The sequence below is a fragment of the Talpa europaea genome (assembly GCF_964194135.1).
Source record: "Talpa europaea genome assembly, chromosome: 7".
Taxonomy (NCBI): Eukaryota; Metazoa; Chordata; class Mammalia; order Eulipotyphla; family Talpidae; genus Talpa; species Talpa europaea.
In genome coordinates this window covers 109,438,703-109,466,028 of record NC_140074.1, presented here as the reverse complement: position 1 = coordinate 109,466,028, position 27,326 = coordinate 109,438,703, and the positions used below count along the sequence as shown (strand labels likewise).

Sequence of the window (27,326 nt, the reverse complement as noted above, 5' to 3'; positions counted from 1 at the left end):
CTAAATTTAAATTTTAGCTCACTGTCAAGGTCTGATCAGCAGAGATGGTGGGTTGGTAAATTGTGCTTAAATTACAAAGACAGATTAGCTCATATCTTTGTTTCTAGTTGTTACCATGACCATACTCATGTAACTCAAAGGGCTGCTGTATGGATAACAGTCCTCGTATCACTATACCCACTTGACGATTATACTCAGATTTGAGGACATTATTGCTGTTTGTTGACCAGGTTCATTTTCACTTTGCCTCAAAATCAACCCAAAGGCCTAATTTGGGAAGAAGCATCGTGCTATAGTGAAACAGGCTTTATGGGCAATTTGGCACCACATATTTAGAAATTTATAAAATTTCACACCCTTTGTGCTCGCTTCGGCAGCACATATAATAAAATTTCACACCCTTTGATCTGATAATTATACTTTTAATTTTATAAGGAAACAGAAATTCAGAAAAGTCTTAACATGGTTCAATGTAAATGTTTTTATATAGTCAATAATAAAAAAATATGGTAATTATCTAAATCATCACAGTATAGGAAATGGTAATTATGATATACTCCTAAGATATAGATTATATCTATTAATGTCTTTGAGTAGTACTTAATGACAGAGGAGAAATGCTAATAGTGTGGTAAATGACCAAAATCAGGTTATAACATTTTATGTACAATATGATCCTAATTTTATTAAAAAATATATATATGTATAGAAAAGACTGGTTTATGTGGATGGTGGAATTATAGAGGATTTTTATTTCTTTACACTTCTTTATTTATCCAAATAAACATACATTATTTTCATAACATGGAAACATCAGTGCATTTTTTAAGAAGCTGTACTATTTTATTTTTCAATTGACTTACCATTGTTTTCCAATACTAAGTAAGTCTATGGAATACAGCTTCACCATATATACCACACTTAACCTATCACCATAGTTCTAGGTCACTCACCCCATCTATTCATTTTTCCATTCTCCTCCTCCCCTCTGGCAACAGCCATACATTTTTAAAAAGAGATTCGCACTCGGTTCCTGTTTCTTTTGATGCTATATTAAGAATCTTCCCACCTTCCCATCTTCCCATCTTCTCACACTATCTAAAATCACAATCTCATGCCCCCTAAAAGGTATTATTGCTCTTCCCCTCTTTGTGATGACCCCACATCAGTTTATTTATGTAAAAATTGCTTGCATATGCTGTTTCGTTTTTCAATTTCATCCTTATTCTGCCCAGTGAGTTGTTTAAAAATGAATACTGCTTTAGTGCAAGTAGAAATTCTATGTCAGGGTTTTTTTCTAGACAGTTCTGATTAATGAGGTAATCTTCAATGATATTATAAATGGTGTTGATAAAATTAAATTAGTAAGTCTGTGATGTCTATAAAGCTACAGGTTTCATAGCATGTAGGTGTTATTTCTCTATGGAATTTATGTTTGGTATTTTTATAAATATAATATATTCATAAAAAGAACTTAGTCAATGCATGAATAGACCTTTTGTTTTAGTAGTCCTTTCAAATTTCAAGAAGAAACTCACCCCCACCGAGAAAACGAGCACAAGAAAATTATACAACTTAAGAATCAGTGATAGGACCTGGTCTCAGTCTAGCTCCTAGAACTCAAAGAAGTTAAAGACTTGATTGTTGCCTAAAGGGAGCCCAAGGAATCAAAGTGCATTCATTTGAGTTACAGACTCCTAAAGGCGCTAGATCTGAGAACACTTGAGATGAAGAAAGGACGACTTAATGGTTTAAAAGTATCTTGTGATTAGGCTTCCTTTGTCAAGACAAAGAACAGGTTTGGGAGATTCTCTTCTGACAGTTACTTTAGAGTTTCAAGCAAGACAAGAAAATGTGAATTAAGTCTTGGATCATGGGACAAGGCAAGTCTTGGATCATGGGTCACTGGGCATTGGAGCATCTGATTTTCTAATTGGGTTTGAGTGTAGCTAACTAGTTTAGAAACTCTTACATTATTTTTGGTGAGAATTCAATATGACCATGAGCGATTTATGAAGGAGGTTTTATAGTTTGGACGTATATGTATGCTTTCATATCTCTATATATTTTAAACAACCTAACATAATTGGCCATGTGCTTGATGAAAGGCCAATTATTTCCTATTGTTCTCAGTTGCTAATTTTATGATTACTTTCATTTGGGGGAAAAAAAAACCTACTCTCAATCCAGAACAGCTTTTGCTCAATCCTTCTTTGTACCTTCTTTTCCCTCTCCCTCCCCACAACTTGTAACAATTTTGAAGCAAATGTATGTGGGTGGTTTCCATGGTACAAGACAACTTCACATAGAGGGCACTTAAGCCTGAGCTAATTGGGCATGATATGTTCCAGTGTTCGGTGTGTAAACACAGATGCCCTAATATTGCAGGTATTTTAGCAGTTGATCAGGCATGTCAGAAAAGGGAAACAGTTTTATTTTTTTTAAACATATATATAATTTTTTTATTTTTTTAACAATTTTATTTATACAAGAACTGGGGTACAGGCCAGAGGCGTGGGAGAGTGAGAGGATTCACCAGAGACAGAGCAGGGAACAGAACAGGCAGACGGATCAAAAGCGCTGCTAAGGGGAGCAGCGGGTGAGACAAGGAGAGGTCTGCCCCGCCACGCCACGTGGGATTCTCCCTGGCCGGCCGGGAATGGAACCCGCGCTGCAGAGGCTGCGGACAGCTTCACAGCGCTGCGCTCAACCCGCTGCATCACCGGGAGGCCCTGAAACATGGTTTTATCTGGGACAAATAAAGAAGATGGGCAAAAATGCCTGGGATTAACTCATTTGAATCATGCAACACCTAACTCCCTTAACTGTTTGTGTTTCTAATGACAGGATCAGGAAGAACAAGCTTATTTTGCAGTGTTTGATGGCCATGGGGGAGTGGACGCTGCCATTTATGCCTCCATTCACCTGCACGTTAATTTAGTACGCCAGGAGATGTTCCCCCATGATCCTGCCGAGGCCCTGTGCCGTGCTTTCCGGGTCACTGATGAGCGGTTTGTGCAGAAAGCTGCCAGGGAGGTATGCTGTTTTCTCAAAAATCCCAGCCTGTGATGCACTAGCTGAGCTTAACTTGGTCTGTGGTTAAAGAGTTATTTTTAATTTTCTCTTTTGGGGCTGGTATTATTTGAAGTTTCTTCCAAACTGTACTATTAATCCACACTATTGAATTCTATTGTGGTTCTAATTCCCTCTTTAAGAATAGTTTTGATGAGGATGCCATGATATACTATATAGAAACTTGCAGATTATGATTTTCTAGAAAGCCAATCCATAGCTAAATGTGGCAGGTGAATTTTATTTATCTTATTTATCATTGCCTGTCAGGTTCACACCAGGACCATCTCTCTAAGCAGACTTTGGCTAACAAGCTCTGGGTATGGTGATTAAAACAATAATCTAAAAAAGAAACTGAAGCTGGGATTACTTCCATATATTTGGTTCTAAATGGGATGGCAGTATTTTGCTGTGTTTCTCTTGAGGGAAAATTTGCTTGGAGAGAGTGAATCCTTAGATGATCCTTAAACTGATTTTCTCTTACAGGAAAAGTCAAAGCATGTGTCCTATTTTGTTAAGGTTAATCAGACCTACAATTTTTACTCTGAATGACAGGGTCTCTATATTAAGATCTCAGAGTAAAAATTTTAATTATCATTCTGGGCATTGGTAATTAACTACAGTACTCTATGTTCATTTCTAACTGGGGGCCAAAAGAGAATAATTTTTGAGCTTTTAAAGTAATTACAGAATTATATACCCATAGAAAAATAAAACTCTTGCCTTGTGATTTAAGCATTAACTCTTTTAAAAACGGACTTGGAAAGAACAGGGTAATCATTTAATCCATTCTTTTTTTTTTAGTCCATTTCTTTTATTTCATAGTTATGCTGCATAGCAATAATGGGGGCTCGGGATGAAGCAATAAACTAGAACTATTTGGTATTATACAAGGGAAACATTCTATATCTCCCCACCCTCCCAAGGTTCAGACTAATATGCAAATCTACTAAGGTCTATATACTAGGGTCTGTATATACTAAATACAATCCTTGACCTGAGACCTTCCCAGGGTCGCTTGAAGGCTGAACTTGCTTGGTTCTGCCTTGGACCTGGGTGTCACCATTCTGAGGACAAGCCCTAGAGCTGAGAGGTGATCTGCAATCACCAACGTGAAATAAGGGAATCACTTGTTCTTCATCCTCTGTTCTGTCCCTTTTCCTCTGTGTCCTCAAAACTACTGTGTTGTTTTTTTCAACCATGTTCACTTCATTTGCTTTGCCAATGATCCTAATGTCTGTCAGTCCTCCAATAGTTCTCTTGAATAATTTAGGTTTGTGTCAACAGTTACTGTTCTCCTTCTTGTGCTTCCATGTGCTGCTAACTGCTGGGAAGAAAGTTGCTATTCCTGTTGTGAAGCAGTCCTGCCTCCTGTTCTCTCCAGGGCATAAGCACTGAAATGTCTTTATCATGTGTTCCAGGGGGCTGAATTTTTGAACAGCCTGTGTGGGAAGACATTTTATTGGTGGGTGAGGATTTTTAACAAACTTTCCCTATATAGGGAAAACGAGAAGTTGTTTTTCTCATTGGATACAAGGGACCTTTTACCACCCTTGACGCATATGTTCTAATTTAGGCCAAGTCCTTAGTAACAGAAAGTCATGCTCATTTGGTGGTGACTCATGTCAAATGGGGATGTCATTTTAGTACAGTAGTATCAAGAGCTTTAAGTACAGTGGTACTGAGAGACTACAGTGGAATTCTAGGCTGTTAGATTTTTTTCATACAATGTTCTAAAAGCAAAGGCCCCTAAAATTGCTATAGAGAATACAATTTTTAAAAAAAGATGTAAGTATCTCAGCACTCTAGGGAATGTGTTATCTCTTGGCTCCTATCTTAATATCCACAGTATGGGAGCATTTGTTGCATACCAATCAGATGCTTTCTATGTTATTTTGTGAAGCTAGAACTCTTGCCCTCAGAGACCAGAATATGGAAAGCTTAATTCTAAGGACTGATAAGGTAGATTTAACACCAGACTAGGAAGAAAAAGAATTTGTTCTATTTTATGTACTAATCATTTACCTGCCCTTTACCTATATATAGAATGGAATTAATAATCATCCTTGCCTTGCATATCACAGACCAGATGGATCTATGTGTTTATATACAAAAATACATATATGCCCATAAAAGTACTTTGAGAAAGAGGAACCACTATTGTGAAATTGTTATTAATAGTCTAGCTCCCATTTGAAAAGTTTGTATTAATCATAAATTGTTTCCCAATGAGAATTTGGTGTCTGCTTAATTTTACTGACTCTAGTTTTATTTAAATTATTTTCAGAGCTTAAGATGTGGGACCACGGGAGTGGTGACTTTTATCAGAGGCAACATGTTACATGTGGCCTGGGTAGGTGATTCCCAGGTTATGCTTGTGAGAAAAGGCCAAGCTGTTGAACTAATGAAGCCACACAAACCAGACAGAGAGGTAAGTATAGTTTGTTCTATCAGGGCATCTGATAGAAAGGCAGTTGTCTAGATACTAATCGAGATTCACTCTAATTTAATCACTATTATCTCAGCAATCATGACTACCTTCTAAAGGAGAAATAGAACCTTGCCAGGAAGCTGATAAATATTATATCTGCTATTTACTGTTAAAGTAGATGAATTAATCCTGAATCCAGTTATTTGTTTCTTTTCGTTGCATTGCTGTTTAGGATGAAAAACAGCGAATTGAGGCCCTTGGAGGTTGTGTAGTCTGGTTTGGTGCCTGGCGGGTGAATGGAAGTCTGTCGGTCTCCAGAGCTATTGGTAGGAAAAACCAATTCATTTGGTTATTTATTTTGTTTAAAATAACAACTGGGTAATACCGCTTAATTATTTAATCAACCTACTCATTCAAATTCCATTATTAAAAAGGAACTATATTAAGACATATAGAAACTTAATAGTTTCTATCCTTTTTTAAAAAAAATGGAAGCCTTTAATATTTGCTATCAATTCTATTTAAAATCACAGTGACCCTCATTTCACCCTGGATTATATTTCGCTTAAATTAGTGTTCTTCAGAGCATGGACGATATCCCCCCAACCCCCATATTTTACTTTGCTTTTATCATCAAATTATTTTCAGTGAATTCTAAAAATGACAAAAAATCAGAGAAAAAATTCACAGGAAAAAAATTGTGCTTTTTAGATGAAAACTACTTTCTACATGTAAAATATAGTACTTTGCCAGATAACCCTGGGGTTTTTAAGAACCTATTTCCCTGGGACCTAAATCCTTCAAAAAAAGGGGCAAGTCAATGACACTCTAAAATTTACAAGGTTAATAGCTACGTTGAATGCACAAAAATGCAAGGGCATAAGTTTAAAGAATTGAGTTATAGTATTGTATCTTTATCTTTGGCACCTGGGTTTGTTATTTTGACTTCATATCTTAGTTCATTTTTTAAAAGAATAAATCAATTTGTGTGTCATATGGGTGATATGTACATATATTGCAGTACTTAATCATTGACGCCTTAAAAAATGCAGTTTGACATAGGGATAACATGGATAAGTGCAATTCACATTTAATTCCCAAATTTACCTTATTGTTACCAAAAAATTTCCAGAAATTAACACTTCAAAGGATTGATTATTCCACCAATGATGCAAGTTCCTCCCACTTTTGGTGAAGGTGCTGGCAAGCTGTGAAGTGGCCCAAATGTGAGTAGCAGAATGCTGAGAGCGAGCGAGCTAAAATATTCTGCAAGTACCTCCTAAAAAACTGAGAGTCAGTTTTACGTTAGACTATGGTCATTATTAAGAACTCTGGAATAAGGAAAGAGGAAATTTCTCTTTTCTAAAATACATCCTTATGTAGAATTATTTTTTGACAACTTCAACCAAGGACCTCTTCTCTTAATCTTACTGTCTGTCGGAATATTGAGGCAGCTTTAATGCTTGTTAAAAGACCAACTTTACTGAGGATACCTTCCTTTTCTTGTTTCTAAACATAAAACTATGCAGAGGATCAGTGTCTTTGAAGAAGTGACAGTCTGAGAGAGAATCAGGTAGACTTCCTAGAGGCAGTGACTGTTGAGTGCAGGCTATTGTTTAGGAAAGGAAATTGCAGAGGTAGCGATTTCAAACACTAGAGTGTCTGTTGAAAGGGTGTGGTGTTTTAGGGACAACAGCAAGCACAATATGCTAGGACAGAGTGGGAGTGGCAAAATACATGCTGGCTCAGAATATGAAAGGGCTTATGTGTTTTATATGTGAGGGTAGGTAGCCTGGATTTCATCAGGTGAATAAGCAGAAGGGCCTCGTGATTATGTTTGTATATATATTTGTAATGATGGGGTGGAAAGAAAGCTTAGATGGGAGATTATTCAGGAGACTGCTGATACAGTTTATTACGGAGATGAGGATGCTAAATAGGGATACAGAGGAGGATAAACTGAGATAAATGACAGTTTGTGGGGGGGAAAGGAAAACCAACTTCCAGGTTTCTGACTTGTATGACTAATAATATGATAAAGCATTTGAAAAAAGCAGCAGCAATTTGGGGATGAGGAATAGAGCAGATAATGATTTCATACTGGACATATTTTATATCCTAAGTACCTGTGGGATGTTGAGAAGAGATAATTCATATGCAATTGAAACACAGATGTGGAGCTTAGTAGAGCTCTAAGTTGGAGAAAAATTGGGATTCATCCCATTTTGAGAAAAATATTAGCAACCTGTTAAGTTAGACAGATAGACAGATTTAGAAAGTCAAAATTATAGGCATGAATGACACTGATTAGGAAGAATAAATACTGTGGAGAGACACCAAGATGAGACTCCTGGAAGGCAGAATAACATCATGAAGTCATGCTTTCTTGGTCTCTATCTTGGCTTTGCCACTTCACAAGCTGTAGGCCGTGGGGAATTAATTTCTGTGTCTACTTGCTCCTCGTAAAGTGGGAATAGTAAAAAGTACCTAAGTCATGGAGTTTTTGTATTAATGGTAAAATATACATACCCATACTTAGAACCTTGCCTGGCAGTCTTAGCATACGATAATTAGTGCTATTATTAAGTGAAAGAGCCACTGAAGAAAATCTGGAAGATGAAAATGAAGATGGGATCAGAGATACAGAAGTGGGGTATCACACATTAGAGGGGTAGGTTGCTAGGAGTAAAGTGTCTATGAATCAAATGATGCAGAAGTCGAGTAAGATGTAGGTTTAAAAAAAGGCATGGAATTTTAAAAATAGGAAATAACTGGTAACATTTTAAGGAAATATTTTACATTAGTAAGTAGGAAAAAAAATAATCAGGTAAGGGAAAATGAGCAATAACATAAGGGAGCCTGTGTAGACTTAGTTTCTTAGGCAATTTGGTTGTAAGGGGACTAGTATGGTGGTCTGAGGGAAAAGCTTCATTTGGTAAAGAGTTGCTTTTATTTATTTATTTTTTTAGGATGAAGAAATTTTAGATCAGAGCATTTATAGGATAAAAGAAGAGAGCAAATAGAAAAGAAATTGAAGATAAGAGAAGTCAGAGTCCTAGAGATAGGTACTCTGAGAAAATGGTAGCAGATATAGGTAAATCTCTACAGATTAAAAAAATTGAGGGTTGGGGGTGGTTATATATTGAGGGAATTCAGGCCTGATATCTTAATTTTCTTTGAAGCAGGAAATTAGACCATTTACTAAAATCCAGTAGCTTAACTAGAAGGAGTTGAAGAATGTGAGAAAGATTTGGAAAGCTCATGGAATTAAATAGGAGGCTATACAGAGACAAAAAAAAAAAAAAAAAAAAGGACTCCTGAGCAGAGTTCATATCTACTTAGAAAATAAATGACACTTAAAGCTTTAAAAATGAAAAGCTTTTCAACAGTTTCTCCCCATGAGCTCTTCAGATTTCTGATCCAAAGCTGACAGAAGCATGATATGTTTCCTAGCATATGGAGAGAGGAGGCTGAAGACAAAAGGATGTTGCCATTTCTACCATGAAATGGATAATCATGCCCTCCTACCAAATTTGGGGGCGAAATGTCATGAATTTGACATCCAACAGTAGAGCAGGTGAAAAGCCAGAATTTTGGCAGCATTTTCACTGTGCAAATCTTTGTATGTTCTGTTCCAAACTAACAGTTGCAGTAGCCTTTTAATTGAAGCACTAAAACAAGACTTTTGGGAACAGTATGACTCAGATCACATTTATTTTTAGAGCTGGAATTCAGAAAATAATAATGATGATAATAATACAGTCAGGTGGAGCGAAGGGCTGGGGAAATTTAGGGAAATAGATGGGTAGAGGACACTGAATCCCATGATTGAAGTTTTAACTAGATTTATAGGCTATTGGGAGGCATTATAGTAAAGAACTGAAGTCGATGAAAACAAAGCCATACTTGAGAAAGACAGTTCTGGCTACTGTGGGAAAAGACTAGATAAACTAATCTAGGTAATTATATTAAGTAACTATCTGTTGTTCTGAGTATCTGATCCATTAAGTAATTTGCTAAATAAAACGTGTTCCATGTTACTCATAGGGTTCCTACAGAACTTTCTTGGCTTACCTGAGAATTCTACAGGGATGTGAAACATTAGAGAGATACTTTACATGGGTAGGAAAGAGTCTATAACATACATCAGACATAGTGGTGCTACAGACAAATCACTTTAGTATTTTTATCTTCTCTTGGTAAAAAAGGTCAGTTTCAGTACAATGGAAAGGACAATAATTAATAAGGGTTTGTAAGTAAGAAGTGCTAAGATTTGAACCCCGTCTGACTCCAGTGCTGGTGTCCTTAATAATTAATCTATATGCTACTACCTTACAAATGATAAAGCACTTGGTAAAATTTTTATACTACTGTTTACCAATGAATTACAGTAGTCTATAATACCCAGTATTTTTTTCAATACTGTTTTTTTTTTATGTAAAGATGGCATAAATTAATAACCCTTGTCGTAATAAGCTTTTGGCTACTCAATAGGCTAAGGACCCTTTTGCTATCTCTCGCCAATTATCTAGAGAAAAATAGTGAGTATAAACAATGAGTCTGAAAGTTCCAACACACATCATAGATGAAAAATTATGTCAGTAGCCTGGTGATAGAAATCTAGCCTAGTATGGGCCAGACGTCTCCAATCTCTTTCCACTTCAAGCACCTTCTATTCTACTACACGTTACTCCCTAACAGGAGTTAGTACTGGGTCTTTCCTAGTTCCCTCAATCACGATCCTGTCTGTACTTGGTGACAACTGACCTTCAAGACCCAGCTCAAATGTCATTAAGTGGATGAGCTAAGCAAGAATAAAGACTCAGTAGGGTTCTCAGGGGGTTCTCACAGTTGCTCCTAAGTGGGAAAAAAGCAAGATGAGGACGGTGACCAAACATACGAAGAAAACAAGATGGTAGTCCCTAAAGATGAGAGAAACTGGTCATTTCCTGACTATTCTGTGTAAGTTTCAAGTAAAGCAAATTGGACTGGCAATCAAGAGATTTGCATTTAGGCTACAGATGACTTTTCTTGGCTTGAGTAGCTGGACTTGATTTTTTAAAACCCCTTATTATTCAAACTTTCCTCTGTGCTCACAGCATGAAGCTACTGATTCTAGACAAGGTTAGAACAAAAATTCTCTAATGAAGAAAACGGCTAGAACTTTGGTTTATTAATATGGCCTTGTTCCCAGTCTCAAACCAAACCTAACCATTAAAAGAACTAGAGATCTACTAAGTCAACAAAGTTTTCCTTTGTTGGACTGGATTTTTTTCATACAGATTTTAGCTTTGACATTTGCTGCAATACTTAGCTAGGCCTAAATCATAACTAGAGGGCCTCCCTGGTGGCGCACAGGGTTAAGACACAACCTATGAAGCCGTCCACAGCCTCTGCAGCACGAGTTCGATCCCTGGCCAGCCAGAGAGCAACCTACATGGTGCAGCAGAGCTCTCTTGGCTCGCCCGCTGCTCCCCTCAGCAGTGTACTTCCTGTTCTGTTCCCCACTCTGTTTCTGGTGAATCCTCTCTCTCTCTCTCTCTCTCTCTCTCACACACACACACACACACACACACACACACACACCCCTCTGGCCTGTGCCCCAGCTCTTGTATGCATAAATAAATCTTTAAAAAAAATAATTAACTAGAGACACAAAATTCAAAGTCTCAGCTAGGTAAGAAATTAAGCCCAATGAATGGCAATTATTTAACTAGGAGTAAGGAATGAGCAGCCTCACATTATTAGAGAATACAAGTATTTTTCACTAAAAATCAGATTGCAGTCCAGTAAATTGTGATCAGAGTAATGACAGTGGCCATCAGCATTCTTACATGGTAAACCAGTATCTGATCTACTTCCTAATTCCCGCAGGAGATGCTGAACATAAGCCATATATCTGTGGGGATGCAGATTCTGCCTCTACTGTTTTGGATGGAACTGAAGACTACCTCATTCTGGCCTGTGATGGTTTCTACGACACCGTGAACCCTGATGAGGCAGTAAAAGTTGTATCAGACCACTTGAAGGAAAATAATGGAGACAGCAGCATGGTTGCCCACAAATTAGTGGCATCAGCTCGTGATGCTGGGTCAAGTGATAACATCACTGTTATTGTGGTTTTCCTGAGGGACATGAACAAAGCTGTAAATGTTAGTGAGGAATCAGATTGGACAGAGAACTCTTTTCAAGGAGGGCAAGAAGATGGTGGGGATGATAAGGAGAATCATGGAGAGTGCAAACGCCCTTGGCCTCAGCACCAGTGCTCAGCACCAGCCGATCTAGGCTATGATGGGCGTGTGGATTCATTCACTGATAGAACTAGCCTGAGCCCAGGGTCCCAAATCAACGTGCTGGAAGACCCAGGCTACCTAGATCTCACACAAATAGAAGCAAGCAAAGTTGACAGTGGCCAGTTTTTGCCACCAGTTGAGATGTTTGGTCCTGTTGCACCAAAGAAAGCAAATCTTATTAATAAGCTAATGATGGAAAAAAATTCAGTTCAATCATCATTGCCTGAATGGAGTGGTACTGGAGAGTTCCCCTCTTGTAATTTGGGTTCAACAGGGCAGCAGATATACAGAATGGAGAGCTTATCTCCTGTCTGTTCTAGGTTGGAAAATCAACAGTTCATATTCCTGGGAAAGAGAGTTTCTAGATTGTTTCATTTACGCTACCACTACTCAAAGAGGCGGTTCAGGTTTAATCCAAAGTTTTATTCATTTCTCTCTGCTCGAGAACCTTCCCACAAAATGGGCAATAGCCTGTCCTCACTTATTCGAAGTGGGAAGAAAAATAGGGTGTTACGAGGTTCTCTGCCATGGACACAATATAGTTGGAAAGTGTACAGTCAAAACATGATGAGGAATTTCAGAAAGAGTAATGATATTTCATACCCAGATCTTCCCTGGAGCTATAAAATATAATATTTTCTCTTAAAAGTAGGCTAGCTAGGTCTCCCCAATAAAAACCACTATCAGAGTAGAATCAAGGTAGACATTTTTGAAATATATGTGCTTCATTATGAAACCATGGATGGCTCAATTCTTAAATGTAAATAGATCTCTAGGAAACTCAAAATACAGTGTTTTCAATCTAAAAAAAAAGTATTGGCAGTTTCACTAGCAAAATTATACAACTGGTCCCTGTGATGTGTCTCTACGCCTACATACAATTCCCACCCTACTACCCTTTCACATCACTAGTGGAAGCTTGTGAGTTATTTCAGTTAGGACATATAGTGTTGAAATCTCAACGCAGTTGAAATCTGGTCTGATGTGCCTAATATATCTAAGGAAAACTTAATGAAGAATTAGTTTTAGCTGAGGAATGGTCCTCAGAAGATGGGACTATGAAGGAAATCCCTACCCCGCCCCCACCTTTTTCAGTATGTAGACTAAAAGCCATATGGGTTTTCAATGGTAACAATTAAAGCTGAAAACTAATATAAAAATGTCATATTCACAAACTTTGTGAGGTGGTACAGTCAAAAAGATTTATTGATTTTTTTTTTCTGTAACATAAAAATAACTGAAAATTTTTTCAATTAAAAAAATATTTCCTAGGGCTGTAGCTATTTGAGAGTTTCATAACTGTTATGGTGCTTTTGGTGGAATTTTTATTATGTCATTTTAGAAGATTGCTGTCAACTGGTTTTAATCTCTATTGCTAATGTTTCTCACTGTACCTTCATCTCAGGAATAAAACTGGTTTAATGGAGATGATGTCAGGTACATATGTACTAGAATCAAGTTGTCACTTAAAAAGAAGAATAGTATTTCTATTTTCTTTGCCTTTAAAAAAAAAGTTCAGACAGCAAAGGCATATAGTACTACAAAATAAAAAGTGGATTTGGAGAATGAAAAATACTAGTTTTAACTTCTCAAATTGTTTCCCCTAAGGGAATGAAGGAATTGGTATGAAAGAGACTGAAAGCACTGCCTAAAGTGAGCCCAGAAGCCAAGTGCAAAGGAGAATGCAGATTACTGAGACTGAGGTCTGACTAGTTTTAAATGGAGAATGCACCAGAGTCCTGCTATATGCAACCTCAGACTGCAGAGCTAGGACATGTGTCTCGCATTTCAAATTTTAAAATTGTCTGCTTTTTGCCATTTCTGCAGTTTGAAGCCAGAAGCATATCTTCAAATGAAGAGAGCAAATAAATAATCAGATTCATTCAGTGAAGCAGCCTTATTCCCTAAAAATCATGAATATATCCATTTTGACATGTTACCCTCCCGCTCCCTGCCCCAATAGTCAACCAGGAACCAGCCATGCTGACAGGAGCTGCCTGCTGTGGTGATCATTTAATATGTCATTAGTAAGCACTACATGCTTTTGCTGAGAAATGTCCACTGTCTAATTTGTGTGTTTATATAATTACTTTATGTTCCCAGACCCTATCTACATAGTGGATAGGACTAAAATTCTGGATTTTAAAAACAGAGGATTTTAACCCATCTTGGTTGCCAGTATAGCTATATATATAAAAACAGCTTTGCTTTAGCAATGACCAGATTATTAACCTACAGACTTTATTTTTAAAATTCTGGATGAAAGCAGATTTTCCGAAATTTTCTTCTCTTGATTTGAAGTCATTTTCTTCTTTTCTCAAGTCTTGTGACACGTGGTTGATGAGGGAGTAAAACATGGCTTCAACTATAGTATCAGAATCTTTTCACCATCCTGATGCTTTACCAACATATACAGACCTCGCTCATATCTGTTATTTTCTGAAGCCTAGATCTTGTTAACAACCCATCAGGTGCAGTGTCAGTTTCAAATCAAATTATCTAAGGAAACAAGAAAACAGAGGCAGCAAAATTACAGCAGACTATAATTGTATATTATAGTCTAAAACACTTAGCTAAATTAAAAAAAATTTTCCTTTAGTTGTCTGTTGGTAGTGTTTTTGATCAGAAGAAAGAAGGTGAAAGAAGGTACAGCAATAGGTTTTTTCAGTGGGGAAAAATGACTGGATGGAACTGGGATGAAACACAGACCACAACTTTAAAGGTCTAGATTTTGTAGGTCTGACTACATAAGCAGTATTAACTCCATTTCTCATACCAGTAGAAAGTTCTACACTCAATCCTCTAGAAAATAAAGTAGTTCTAGTGTGGTCAAGTTATAAACCAATATTGTAAAAAATAGCAACTATTCATTTGTTCACAACATGCACATTTATAGAGTAGTTAGGTACCATTTGTAAGGTAAGTCCTTTAAAATCTATAATACATATTCAAGTAGTGGTTATTGGTCTGATATATGCTGCTCTTGGTTCTATACACTAGATAAAAAGCAGTGCTTTGTGAAATGCAGTGTTATATCTTAATGCCACTGGTGATAGAAAGTAGTTCCCTTCAGTTCAAATCCTGTGCCCTTATTTGCTGCTTGCTGATGTAAGCAATAAATACCCCTCTAACTAATGGTATCTACACATTTCTGTAACTTGTATTTAATGATGGTGTATCTGGTGATTATAAAAATATTAGGCAGATATAAAAGTATATAATATATAAACTGTTTATGCTGAGGTATAGTCTGTGAATTATGTGTTTTGTACTTAAATATTCATTGTGTAATTTAGTGGTGGTGAAAGTTCTACACTCAATCCTTAAGAGTGGCAATATCCCTTTTCAACTTAACATGATATGCATCAATTTGTTTGCTTGCTAACCAAGTTTTGTTTCTGTTAGACTAGGAAGTAGTAAAAATATAAATAAGAAAGTATAGTGTTGGTTAGGGAAACAGACTTCAAGTCATCAGCTGAAGTCATTATAAACTCCTTGTACATTCACTGTGAGTTTCAAAGGGAGTCCCTCATTTAAAGGTTTCCTTTGTTCACTTTCTGGATGTGTACTTTTGAGGGGTATCTGAGGTTAAGCAACATCACAGCACCAAACACTGGGGCTATTAATCTCATTTAGGTCTGTAATAAAGAGAATGGTGGAAACATATATGTATATACCTTTTCTTTACCTAGAAGTGCCATCCATTGTCCTTGAATTAATAAGATTAAAGTTACTGTTGCATTAATTTAACTAGGAGGATCCTTGAAAGCAACACCTTTTCTAAGGACAATGTCAACAATGTCAATGTCAACACTGAGTCTGATTCTGACCACATTTATAGTGGTATAGTGTCGATACTGCATCTTCATGACAACCACACTCCATTGTTAGAACACTGTGCCAGTAAAAAAGTGCAATATCCAATGGGCAGATAAAATGATGCATAAAGAAGTTCAGTGTTTACAGATAAAACTGCTGTGGTTCAAGTTCTTCCTTCCCCACCTAAGGCTTCCCGAGGCTTTGTGAGAAAGTGATCTTAATGATTTTAATGTTTGAACATAATTTGTTTACTCAACAAGCATTCTCACCTAAGCAAGACTATAAAAGGGGATTGTATTGTTTTGGTTATACCATATTTTGGGATAATTTTTCTTTGGATGGTAAATGAACAAAAGAGAGAACATACTTTTTCACCTTTTAAAAATCAAGTGATGTTAAAAGCAAATACCCACTCTGCTGTTCTGACCTGTAACTATCTTAAATGTTTTTTTGCAAAATAAACATACCATGAGTATTATAACATGACTATTTTCCAGACAAATGGCACTGTGTTGAAAAATAATTGTTATTTCCTCTAGCAGCATTGTATCTTCTATTTTGAAGACTATTTATTGTACTTATTAGAAAATACGAAATTAGATAGGGTATTCCAGACTGACACAGCAGTTGTTCTGGAAAAGGAAATACTCTAATAAACTTTGATGTATTAGATAATCCGCAGATACATCATCGTACTCTAGGTGCTCTTTGGTGAGAGACAGGCTTTGTTCTCTTGTTATGACATTTCCCTGCAAGAATTCTCTCTGAAATGAAGCAAATGAAGTGAATCATTTCTTACCAAGTAAATTTATCAATTTACAAATCTGCTCTACAGCTCACTTTTGAGTTCAGTTGTAATCATGAGTGATCCTTCATATTTATTAAAACTGTTCATTCAGGTAAAAAGTATGTTGAAATTTTGCCAATATCTTAATAAAACCCAGCAATTAAAAACCACTAGTCATTTGTCTGTTTATTCAAAGGAAAGGTAAGTTGTTCAGTGCTGAGATTTAGGCAGATTCCCTAGAAATAAAAATAAAATTCAGGTGGTAGTTTCTTAAACTTGAAAGTAGGAAAACTTTCAAAAGAAAATTTGCTGCCATAACGTTACTCATCTCCCCTGAAAACCCAGCAATATTTAGTCTCAAACATGTTCTCTCCAACAGTTTAATGAGTGTTGTGTGTGTGTGCATGTGTGTTAGTATCCTGAAATAGACAAGGAACAGGAACTGCCAAGGGCTAAATGTTGACTCCTCAAATCTCCCAACTACTTTATTCTTCAAAATTGCATCCAACCAAAGGATTTTTCCTTTCACTTAGTTTTTCCCGTTAGTAGTATCAAACGGAATTAAAAAAGGGAAAAGTCTTAAGCTCCTAATTCCCTACACTCATTCAGCACTTAAGATTTAAGAAGATTTTAAACAGAACTCAAGAATTAAAAGGTCGGAAAGAACCATATATTTGAAGAATGTTTCTAAAGCAAGAAATGAGCATTTTTCTAATGTTATTTATACCTGAAAAAGTACAGTATTAAGTTCAAAAGGAACATCTCTTTCTGAAGCAGCAAGATATGTAAGAACCACTAAGTAAAGTGATATTATTTGAATTTAATAGAAATGTATCCATATTAGCAAACTATGCCTGGATTGATAAGGTGTTTAATCATTTCCCTTTTTGATTACAAGTTTTACCTTTATCACTTGAACAGTTATAAAGAACACGCTTCTATTGAGCTTTAGAAAAACTACTTGTGCTTGGTCTAGGCATAATCTCATAGAAGACCCTTTCTTGTTTATATTTTGAACAGTTCTTTTCTGAGACATGAAACTGTTTACATGTTTATCAGTAAGAAATAACTCTTATCTTAGGCAGCTCGGTTTAGCATTCTTCTTATGCTGAACTATATACAGGTTGTTATCTAAAGACCCCAGATAAAACCTCCAAATGAGGGCCTCCCAGGTGGCGCAGCAGGTTGAGCGCTGCGCTGTGAAGCTGTCCGCGGCCTCTGCAGTGAGGGTTCAATTCCTGGCTGGCCAGGGAGAAACCCACATGGCGTGGCAGACCTCTCCTGTCTCGCCCGCTGCTCCCCTCAGCAATGTCTTCGGTCCATATGCCTGTTCTGCTCTCCGCTCTCTCTGGTGAATTCTCTCACCCTCCTGCACCTCTGACTTGTACCCCAGTTCTTGTGTAAATAAATAAATCTTTTTAAAAAACCAACTGAACAAAAAAATCCTTCAAATAAGATGCTTCAATGGTGTAAGTGGTGGTGGGGGCCCTCACACACAAGTTCTACCTGATTTTTCTGATCCTGCTTTTAGACAAGGGGAACAGTAAATGCAATAAACTGTCAGGAATGAGAGCCTCCCCGGTGGTGCAGGGGTTAAAGTCTCAGTCCCAGTTCTTGTATGCATAAATAAATCTCTAAATAAAATCATACCAAAAAAAAAAACCCAAAACAAAAACCTGTCAGGAATGATATCTGGGATCACCAAGTCAAATGAAACAGAATGGTAGAGAGGCTAGGAGTAGGCTTTTCCAAAGGCACATAAGGAAACACTTAACTGCCTGAAAGACTAGCTGGGCAGAGGCTCTGCAGAGCAGGAATGGAAAGACTCCCTGTAACAGGAAGAAAACACGTAAGTGTGCCAGCAGAGAAGAGGATTTTTAGAAACAGAGCAGCCCATCTGATTTTTGTCCCAAACTAAGAGTAACTGATGTTACCATCTGCTCTTAAGCCTCCCCAGGCAGTTTTAAGATTTAAAGCAATCTAGACTATGAAACCAAGCACAGGCTGATGTGGGAATCAGAGGTAAAAAGAGCGATCTGAAAATATCACCATGAAAAAACAGGAAAAAAAGCAAGAAAATAGCTCTTAGAATTTCCTATTTTTCAAACTTTCCATCTTAGTTATATAATTAAAAAATTAAAAGTTCAATTGTACAGAAAACTTTAAATTAATGGGTTCATTACTTTCTTAATTGTGATTCTGAAATTACATTTATGCTTGTAATTCAACAAAATGTGTATGTTATTTTTTTATTTATTTTTATTTATTTTATTTAATTTTTTTTAATAGAGGCATGCTTTATTTATTTGTTTTGCTGGTTTTGTTTGTTTGTTTTTGTTTATACATGCACTGGGTACAGTCAGAAGCGCGGGAGGGTGAGAGAATTCACCAGAGCCAGAGCGGGGAGCAGAGCAGGCAGAAGGACCGAAGGACACTGCTGAGGGGAGCAGCGGGCGGCAGGAGAGGTCTGCACGCCATGTGGGACCCTCCTCTGGTGGCCGGGGAGCAGCCGGGGATCGAACCGGCGCCGCAGAGGCCGCGCGCAGTTTCGCAACCCAGCGCTCAACCGCTGCGCCACCGGGGAGGCCCTGTTATTTTTTTTAAATCATAGTACTTCCAGCATCCACTCCGAGAATGTAGAGCTAAAATGAATATTGCGGGCCTCCCCGATGGCGCAGCAGTTGAGCGCTGGGTTGCAAAGCTGCCCGCAGCCTCTGCAGGGCCGGTTCGATCCCCGGCTGCTCCCCGGCCACCAGAGGAGGGTCCCACATGGCGCGCAGACCCCTCCTGCCGCCCGCTGCTCCCCTCAGCAGTGTACTTCGGTCCTTCTGCCTGCTCTGCTCCCCGCTCTGGCTCTGGTGAATTCTCTCACCCTCCCGCGCTTCTGACTGTACCCAGTGCTTGTATAAATAAATAAATAAATCTTTAAAAAAAAAAAAATTAAAAAAAAATTTAAAAAAAAATAAAATGAATATTGCTTCCACTCTTAAAGAGAAAAAACAGCCAGGTCAATACCAAATTATGACTTTTTTCCAAATCCACCAGAGAGTTGTGGTTGTAGAGTAAGCACTGGCCCAAAATCTAACTAGGGTGCAGGTACCTGCAGGAGAAAGCCATCAGAACTAGTTCATATAGGACAGTTGTAGCAGACAGACACTGAACAATTTTTTTTAGCTTGAGTGATAAACTGATGAAGGCACAATATAAGCTGGCAAGATAGTGCAAAGTCCAGGGGGAATGCAGAAATTAAGGGTGTCTGCATTTGTTTTGCAGACTTTTTCTTTATAAACTATCAGGTGCTTGTAGAAAAGATGAAAGAGTCCTAATAAGTGTCAGCTGTGTACGCTCAGTAGTGGGATACAGCAGTTGAGTCAAGAAACTATCAGAACTTTTCTCTAATCTCAACTATAGAATGAAAGTATTATACCTGGGGGCTAAGGATGAGGTAGAAGTGCCCAAATATTGCCATCCTTAAAGCACCGGTTAAAAAGTCATTATAGGGCCTCCCCTGGTGGTGCAGTGGTTGAGCGCTGGGTTGCGAGGCTGCCTGCAGCCTCTGCAGCGCCAGTTCAATCCCCGGCCACCGGTGACGGTCCCGCAAAAACAAACAAACTAATTAATTAATTAATTAATTAAAAAAAAAAGTCATTATAGCTGAGGGCAGAGAATAGGGAAGAAAACTCTAACACCTGGGGAGGAGGCAGGACTATTCACTGGACCTACAATTAGTGGGGGAGTGACAAGTCAGCTGAGAGACACCATGCCCAAAAGTGCAGTTTAATCCAAGATACCAGCTCCTCCTTGCCTCCAATCAGGTTTCAAATAATGGAATACTCTGGGAAAAGAATAGGAGGCAATAAAAGTACAAAAAGACAAACACTCTGAGGCACAGCACAAAGGAAACTCTAAACTCAGGGTCTGAAGAAACATTGCATTGACAATCCAATGAAGCCACTAGAGTTAAGCATAGCAATGATAAAATTCAAAACAAACACAATTCTTAATTAGATTAATTAAAATTTCAGTAACGGTCTAAGGGCTAAGTAGCAGAGAAAGACATTTTCAGGCATATAAACTATTCATCAAATATTGTCCTACATAAAATGTTGCTTTCAACAAATATACAGTGGCATGGGAAAAGGCAAGGAAAAAAGCATTTTAAAAAGTGAAGCTATTGGGCGTGGCGCAGGCGATTGAGCGTCACGCTGTGTGAAGCTGTCTGCAGCCTTGGCAACGCTGGTTCGATACTGCCCGGCTGGCAAGGGTCCCACATAGCACGGCAGACCTCCTTTCTCGCCCGCTGCTCCCCTCATCAGTGTACTTTGTCAGTCTGCTGTTCTGTTCCCCGCTCTGTCTCCAATGAAGCCTCTCAAGCGCCTGTGCATCTGGCCTGTACCCCGGTTCTTGTATAAACAAACAAATAAATAAATAAATCTTTAAAAAAAAAAAAAAAAAGTGAAGCTATCATCAGAACCAGACTAAGATATGACAAAGATTTTGAACTGACAGAATTTAGAGTAACTATGGTTAATGTGATATGAAAATGGTGGACAACATGCAAGATCATAAGAGGATTTCAGCAGAGATGGAAACTAGAATTACATAGAGATGCTAGAAGGAAAATGCTTAAATGGCCTTGGATTGCTAATCAGTAGATTCTACAATGCTGTGGAGAGAGAATAAACTTAAAGATAGGTCTATAAACATTACTCTTACTAAAACACAAGAGGAAAAATGAAAGGTGAAGGAAAAACAAAAACAAAACAAACATGGAATAGAATATATAAAAGTGTTGGACAATATCAGCCTATATGCGTTATTGGAATCCTAGAAAGAGAGGAGAAAAAGATAATGAGGGAGAAAAAAACATTTCAAGAAATAATGGCAGGGTCTTCCCGGTGGCGCAGTGGTTGAGTGCTAGGCTGCGAAGCTGCCTGCAGCCTCTGCAGCACCGGTTCGATCCCCAGCTGCTCCCCGGCCACCAGAGGAGGGTCCCACATGGCGCGCAGACCTCTCCTGCTGCCCGCTGCTCCCCTCAGCAGTGTACTTCGGTCCTTCTGCCTGCTCTGCTTCCCGCTCTGGCTCTGGTGAATTCTCTCACCCTCCCGCGCTTCTGACTGTACCCAGTGCTTGTATAAATAAATAAATAAATAAATAAATCTTTAAAAAAAAAAAAAAGAAAGAAATAATGGCAAAGAATATTCCCAAAATTAATGATAGACACCAAGCCAAATATCCAAGAACCTTAGAGAACAGCAAGCATGACCAATACCAAAAACATATACCTATGAAAAGAAGACTTTTAGGCAAATTTCCCTGGTAAATTCTACCAAACAATTAAAGAAGTAACATCGATTCTGTAAATGCTCATGTAGAAACATTGATTTTTTATGTTCTATTCTGATTTCAAATCATATGAAGACAGAACATACTTATATACCAATATCCTTCAAGAATACAGATGCCAAAAACCTCATCAAAATATTAGTGAAATTGGGCCTCCCCTGGCAGAGCAGGCAGTTGAGCGCAGCGCTGTGAAGCTGTCCGCAGTCTCTGCAGTGCAGGTTCGATCCTGGCCAGCCGGCAAGAATCACATAAGGCCCGGCAGACCTCTCCTGTCTTGCCTACTGCTCCCCTCAGCGTATTTCAGTCAGTCTGCCTGTTCTGTTCCCTGCTCTGTCACTGGTGAATCCTCTCACCCTCCTGCACATCTGGCCTGTACCCCGGTTCTTGTATGCATGAATAAATAAATCTTTAAAAAAATATATTAGTGAAATCACAAGGGACTACGGCGATGGTTCACAGGTGATATGGTGATGGGAGAACTACGGGGACTACACCTGAGGGAAGAAACCAATTATTGTATAAAAATGAACAATGATGTAAGAAAATAAATTTAGAGGAAAAAAATAGTGAAATCATTATCAGTTACTACATAGTTGTCAAAATGGCTAAAACTTAAAATACTGACAGTACCAAGTGTCTGTGAGATGCACTGGAACTCTCATATGTTGCTGCTGGGAATGCAAAATGGCAGTGCTATTTCTGAAAAAGTGTGGCAGTTTCTTATAAAATTGTAAGCATGTACACATAACTTAGTACAATGAATTCTCACATAAACTACCTGGAGTTAGGCTAAACTTTACAGGTTAAGGACAAAGTATTCCATAAGATCGCCCTTACTTTAGACACCAGTTACAAGTTCAAGGACTTGCAGAACACCCTCATTTCTGATCAGCTGGCTATAAATTTAGGGGTCCCATTATGTCTCCGCAGATTCAGTAATTCACTTGCACAACTCACAGAAATCAGGAAAACACTTATGATCAGTTTTATTATAGCAAAAAGATACAAACCAGAACCACAAAGGGAGAAACATATAAGGTAAGATTTAGAACAGTCCAATGTGAAGCTTCTTTGTAATCAGGGATTATCACTCTCATGACACATCAATGTATAATGTAGAGTACTGCCAACTAGGGAAGCTCATCTGTGCTTCAGTGTCCAGATTTTCTACTGGGTGTCATTAAGTAAGCATGACTGATTCACTGGCAATGAGGCCAAGTTGTTCAAGCTGATATGTGACTCAAAGCCCTAACCCTTTAAATCATATAGTTAGTCTTTCCAAGGTAGATAGCTCCCATGAGTCATCTCAGTAGCAGAAAGCTAGCAGGGCCCACTATAAATAACAAAGACACTATCACTCAGAAAATTCCAAAGACTTAAAGGCTACATCCCAGGAACTGTGAACACAAAGGCCAGCCAAATTCTTTAACATACACCAATAATCCCACCCCAAGGATTATATTATTTTAGAGAAAGGAAATTTATGTTTACACAAAAATCTGTACACAAATGTTAAGGTTCATAATCAGCCTAAACTGAAAATAACCCAAATGTCTTTTGATGGGTAAATGAATAAACTGGTACATATGCAAAGTGAAATATTCAGCAAAAAAAGGGAAGGAAGTATTGATTCAGAAGATGGATGAAACTTAACTGCATTTTACTAAAGGAAAGGCTACACATTGTATCACCCTATAACTTAACTCTGGAGAAGGGAAAACTAAAAGAACAGAGGAAGGTCTGTGATTGGGGGGAAGATTTTCCTATAAAGGGCCAGCACAAGGGAATTTTGATGGTATTTAGCAGTATATGGTGGCAGATACACAACTTTCTGTCAAAACCCACAGATCTGCATACCACAAAGACTGAATTTTAATATATGCAAATTTTAAAATCAACCAGGATGTATGGGGGAGGACAGAATGTAGACTGTAACAGATGAATCTAACTGTATTACCAATGAATCACATAATCGCACTGAAACTAGTAGAGAAGAAAGAAACTAATGTAACTTTGAATCTCAGGAACAAAATAACTATGGAAGTGTTTTGACATGATACTGAAAGTCTAAAAATAAAAGTAGTAAAATTGTTTTACACAGGGTCAACAATTCTATAACTACTTGGCCTATATTACTGCTGAATAAGCAAGTGAATATATGATAGCTAATGAGAATGAGACCTGTCACTATTAGAGAAAGACATAAAAAGTGAGAAGCTAAAATTAAAATGAACACTGTGGAGCTGGACTGGTGGGTTAGGTATCAATACAGACTCATGTTTTTTCTTAAACCATGCATTTACAAATACACACAGAGATACATATAGAGGATGTGTGTGTTCCCATCGTAAGCCTATATACATTTTCTATTCTATCCACTGAGAGGAATTAGAAAGTAGTGACACTCTACAAGAATTAACACACTGCCACCCAAATCTTGTTTCTAAATACAATGCCTAAAAATGGAACCAGGGTTCCTGAGAGAAGTAGCTGCTACATGGAAAAGGCAGGAAAAATACCACAAGTGCCTGAGCATCTTGTGATGTCAGAAAGTAAATAAATACTTTTAAAGAAAGAGAGGGAAAATGCTAGAATATATCAGAAGTATACAGGATACCAACCTGAAAGAGCTTCCAAGGGCCCAAACTGGGACAAGTTGAACCATACAATGACAGTACTCAATCATAACTTTAAGAATGAAATAAGTATCTAGGAGTCCACACTTAAATTTAATAAGTAGCTGAGTTAAAAAAAAAAAAAAAAGAATAACTTTTCCTCACAGAATTCTAACAATAAATATAGAAGTTAGGGGAACAATATACTGCAGTAATAACTGCCACAGGCAAGATCCAAGAGTAAGCGCTAAAATTAGTGGGATAGGGTCTCCCTGGTGGCACAGTGGTTGAGCGCTGGGTTGAGAAGCTGCCCGCAGCCTCTGCAGCGCAGGTTTGATTCCTAGCCGCCGGGCGAGGGACCCATACGGCGCGCAGACCTCTCCTGCCGCCCGCTGCTCCCCTCAGCAGTGTACTTCGTTGTCTGCCTGTTCTGCTCTCTGCTCTGGCTCTGGTCAATTCTCTCACCCTCCCGTGCTTCTGGCTGTACCCCAGTGCTTGCATAAATAAATAAAAATCTTTAAAAAAAAAAGTTTTAAAAAAAATTAGTAGGATAAGCAAAAAGAATGTTGAAGGAGTCTCAAAAGTATGTGCCCCACACATATCAAAAAAACTAACAACAACAAATGTTAGTAAGGTTGTGGAGAAAAAGGAACTCTTCTGCATTGCTGGTGGGAGTGCAAACTGGTCCAATCACTATGGAGAGCTGTGTGGAGATTTCTTGGCCTACTAAAGATAAAGCTTCCATATGATCCAGCAATTCCACTCCTAGGTATTTACCCAAATGACACAGAAACATTAATTCAAAAGGGCACCTGCATCCCTATGTTTATAGCAGCACTATTTACAGTAGCTAAGCTATGGAAACAACCCAAATGCCCAAAAATAGATGACTGGATCAAGAAGATGTGGTACATATACACAATGGAATATTACTCAGCAATCAAAAAAGATAAACACATGCAGTTTGCAGCAACATGGATGGAGCTAGAAGGGGCCATGTTCAGCAAAATAAGTCAGAAAGAAAAAGAAAAATAGCAGATGGTCTCACGCATAGCAGGAATTTAGAAAACCTAAATAAGGGACCAGGAAAAAGACTAATTAATACAAAGTAAAAATCAAAATCAACAAGCAACTATAAACCAGAGAAATACTGGGGGGGGGTAGGGAAGAGGAGAGGAAGGACTAGGGTCAAAATAAGGGGGGGGGGTGCAATCGTATGGGGAATATAAACAAAATAAAAATGCATACATTGTGCAAAAATGAAAAATGATGTAAGAATTATATAAAATATTAAAAAAATGTGCCCCAAATACTTAGTAATTACAAAGGGATAAATAGTAAATAATGTGGAATCTTGATGAAAACACATTAACCAAGTCATCAAGTTAACATCCTAACTATAAATATCGACCTCATTATGGCCTCTGACAGCATGCATTGAGAAGAGACCAGACAAACCCAAACAGAGGTACAGTCTATAAAATAATTGGTCGTTAACAAAAAATGGCAAGGTCTCCGGAATTCAACATTGGATAAAAAACAAAAATTAAAAATGCCAAGGTCATGAAAGACAAGGAAAAGGCTGAGGAACTGTCATGGACTGCATGATACTAAGGAAACATGATGATTAATGCAGCGTGGGATCCTACACTGGATCCTGGAACAAAGGACATTAGTGAAATAACCAGTGAAATCTGAACAAATTCTGTAATTTAGTTAGCAGTACTATAAACAAGATTAATTTCTTAGTTTTGATCATTGTTTCTCTGGTTATGTAAGATGTTAACAAAAGAAGCTGGGTAACGGTATACAAGAACTCTCAAGATTTCTGATCTCTTTTGTAAATCTAAAATTATCTCACAACAAAAAGTTAAACAATAGGACAATCTGTAGGTTTTTAATTATTAGGTATGGGAATGTTAGGTTTGGTTCAAGTGTGATATATCAGAAAAAGTACTAGACTAGCAGTTCATTTTATCCCTGCCTGTTTTTGAGCCTTTAGAGAATCATACAACTTCCCTGAACATGTTTCTCTGCCAAATGGACACAACACATAACTCATTTCCTCAAAGTTTATGTAAGGATTTAATGACACAGTTTTCAAAGTTGTCCAGAAATAATGTGCTTGTGCATAATACAAGCATTATTATTCTATCTTTATGCTTAAGAGAAAACACTACAGGAAGAAATTTTCTGTAATAAACCTGAGATAAAAATACTCAATTAACTTTAGGTCAGGTAAAATGGGAGGAGAGACTAAGAGAAAACTATGCCCTTCAGCAAAAGGAGGACTGTTAGGGTACGGAAAATGCAAGAACACAAGCAGAGTAGAGCAACTCACTGGAAATCTGGGTTCACTACTCATGACTTATGTAGTATGTGGGTGATGACAGCTATAGGTGAAAGAAAGGAGGATCTCTTTTGCACCAGATCTCTTGCAGACAGATCATGAACAACAAAGGGAAAGGAAAAGCAACTGGTATCTCCTTCTGTGCTGCTTCCCTTCCTCACTGCTACCTAATTGCTGGTATGTCCAAGGCAGGCATTCTACAGTAAAGAAGAGAGTAAATGCAATGGTTTCTGACCCCACAAAGTCCACCCACAGATCCAATATGTAACACAGAAGGAGATGGGGGAGGAATTACATTTCCTAAATACTCCACTACTAAAAGCTAACAGACCCTTCCCTTCATCTCTGAAGGAATCTTTTGATCTTATGATTCTAGAATGAATGGGATTGAAGCTGCTCATCACTCCACAATCACAAAACTAAAGCACAATCAAACATAGATCCTTTTCATTTAAAAACCATGCTTTCTCAAACCTAAACTCTACACAGAAAAACATTCCCAATAATATCAATGATAGAACAAAAGTCAGTTAGCTTTATCTATAGAGGGTGAAAGAATAAGTAATCTCAATTCTGAAGGCTATCAGGTTTCTTTAGCAGCTACTGAACTCAG

At 37.9% G+C, this 27,326-nt stretch overlaps 1 protein-coding gene across 1 annotated transcript in view; it reads left to right on the top strand.

Annotated features, from left to right (window-relative positions):
- PPM1E (protein phosphatase, Mg2+/Mn2+ dependent 1E) overlaps positions 1-12,429 on the top strand; it is a gene marked incomplete at both ends in the record, with an annotated part of 98,646 nt that extends 86,217 nt beyond the window's left edge. Inside the window, 4 exons of the mRNA XM_084237568.1 lie at positions 2,848-3,036; positions 5,360-5,503; positions 5,736-5,829; positions 11,378-12,429. Coding sequence (XP_084093694.1) covers positions 2,848-3,036; positions 5,360-5,503; positions 5,736-5,829; positions 11,378-12,429 — 1,479 coding nt within the window. The remainder of the gene's footprint in view (positions 1-2,847; positions 3,037-5,359; positions 5,504-5,735; positions 5,830-11,377) is intronic.
- Positions 12,430-27,326: the final 14,897 nt, after the last annotated feature.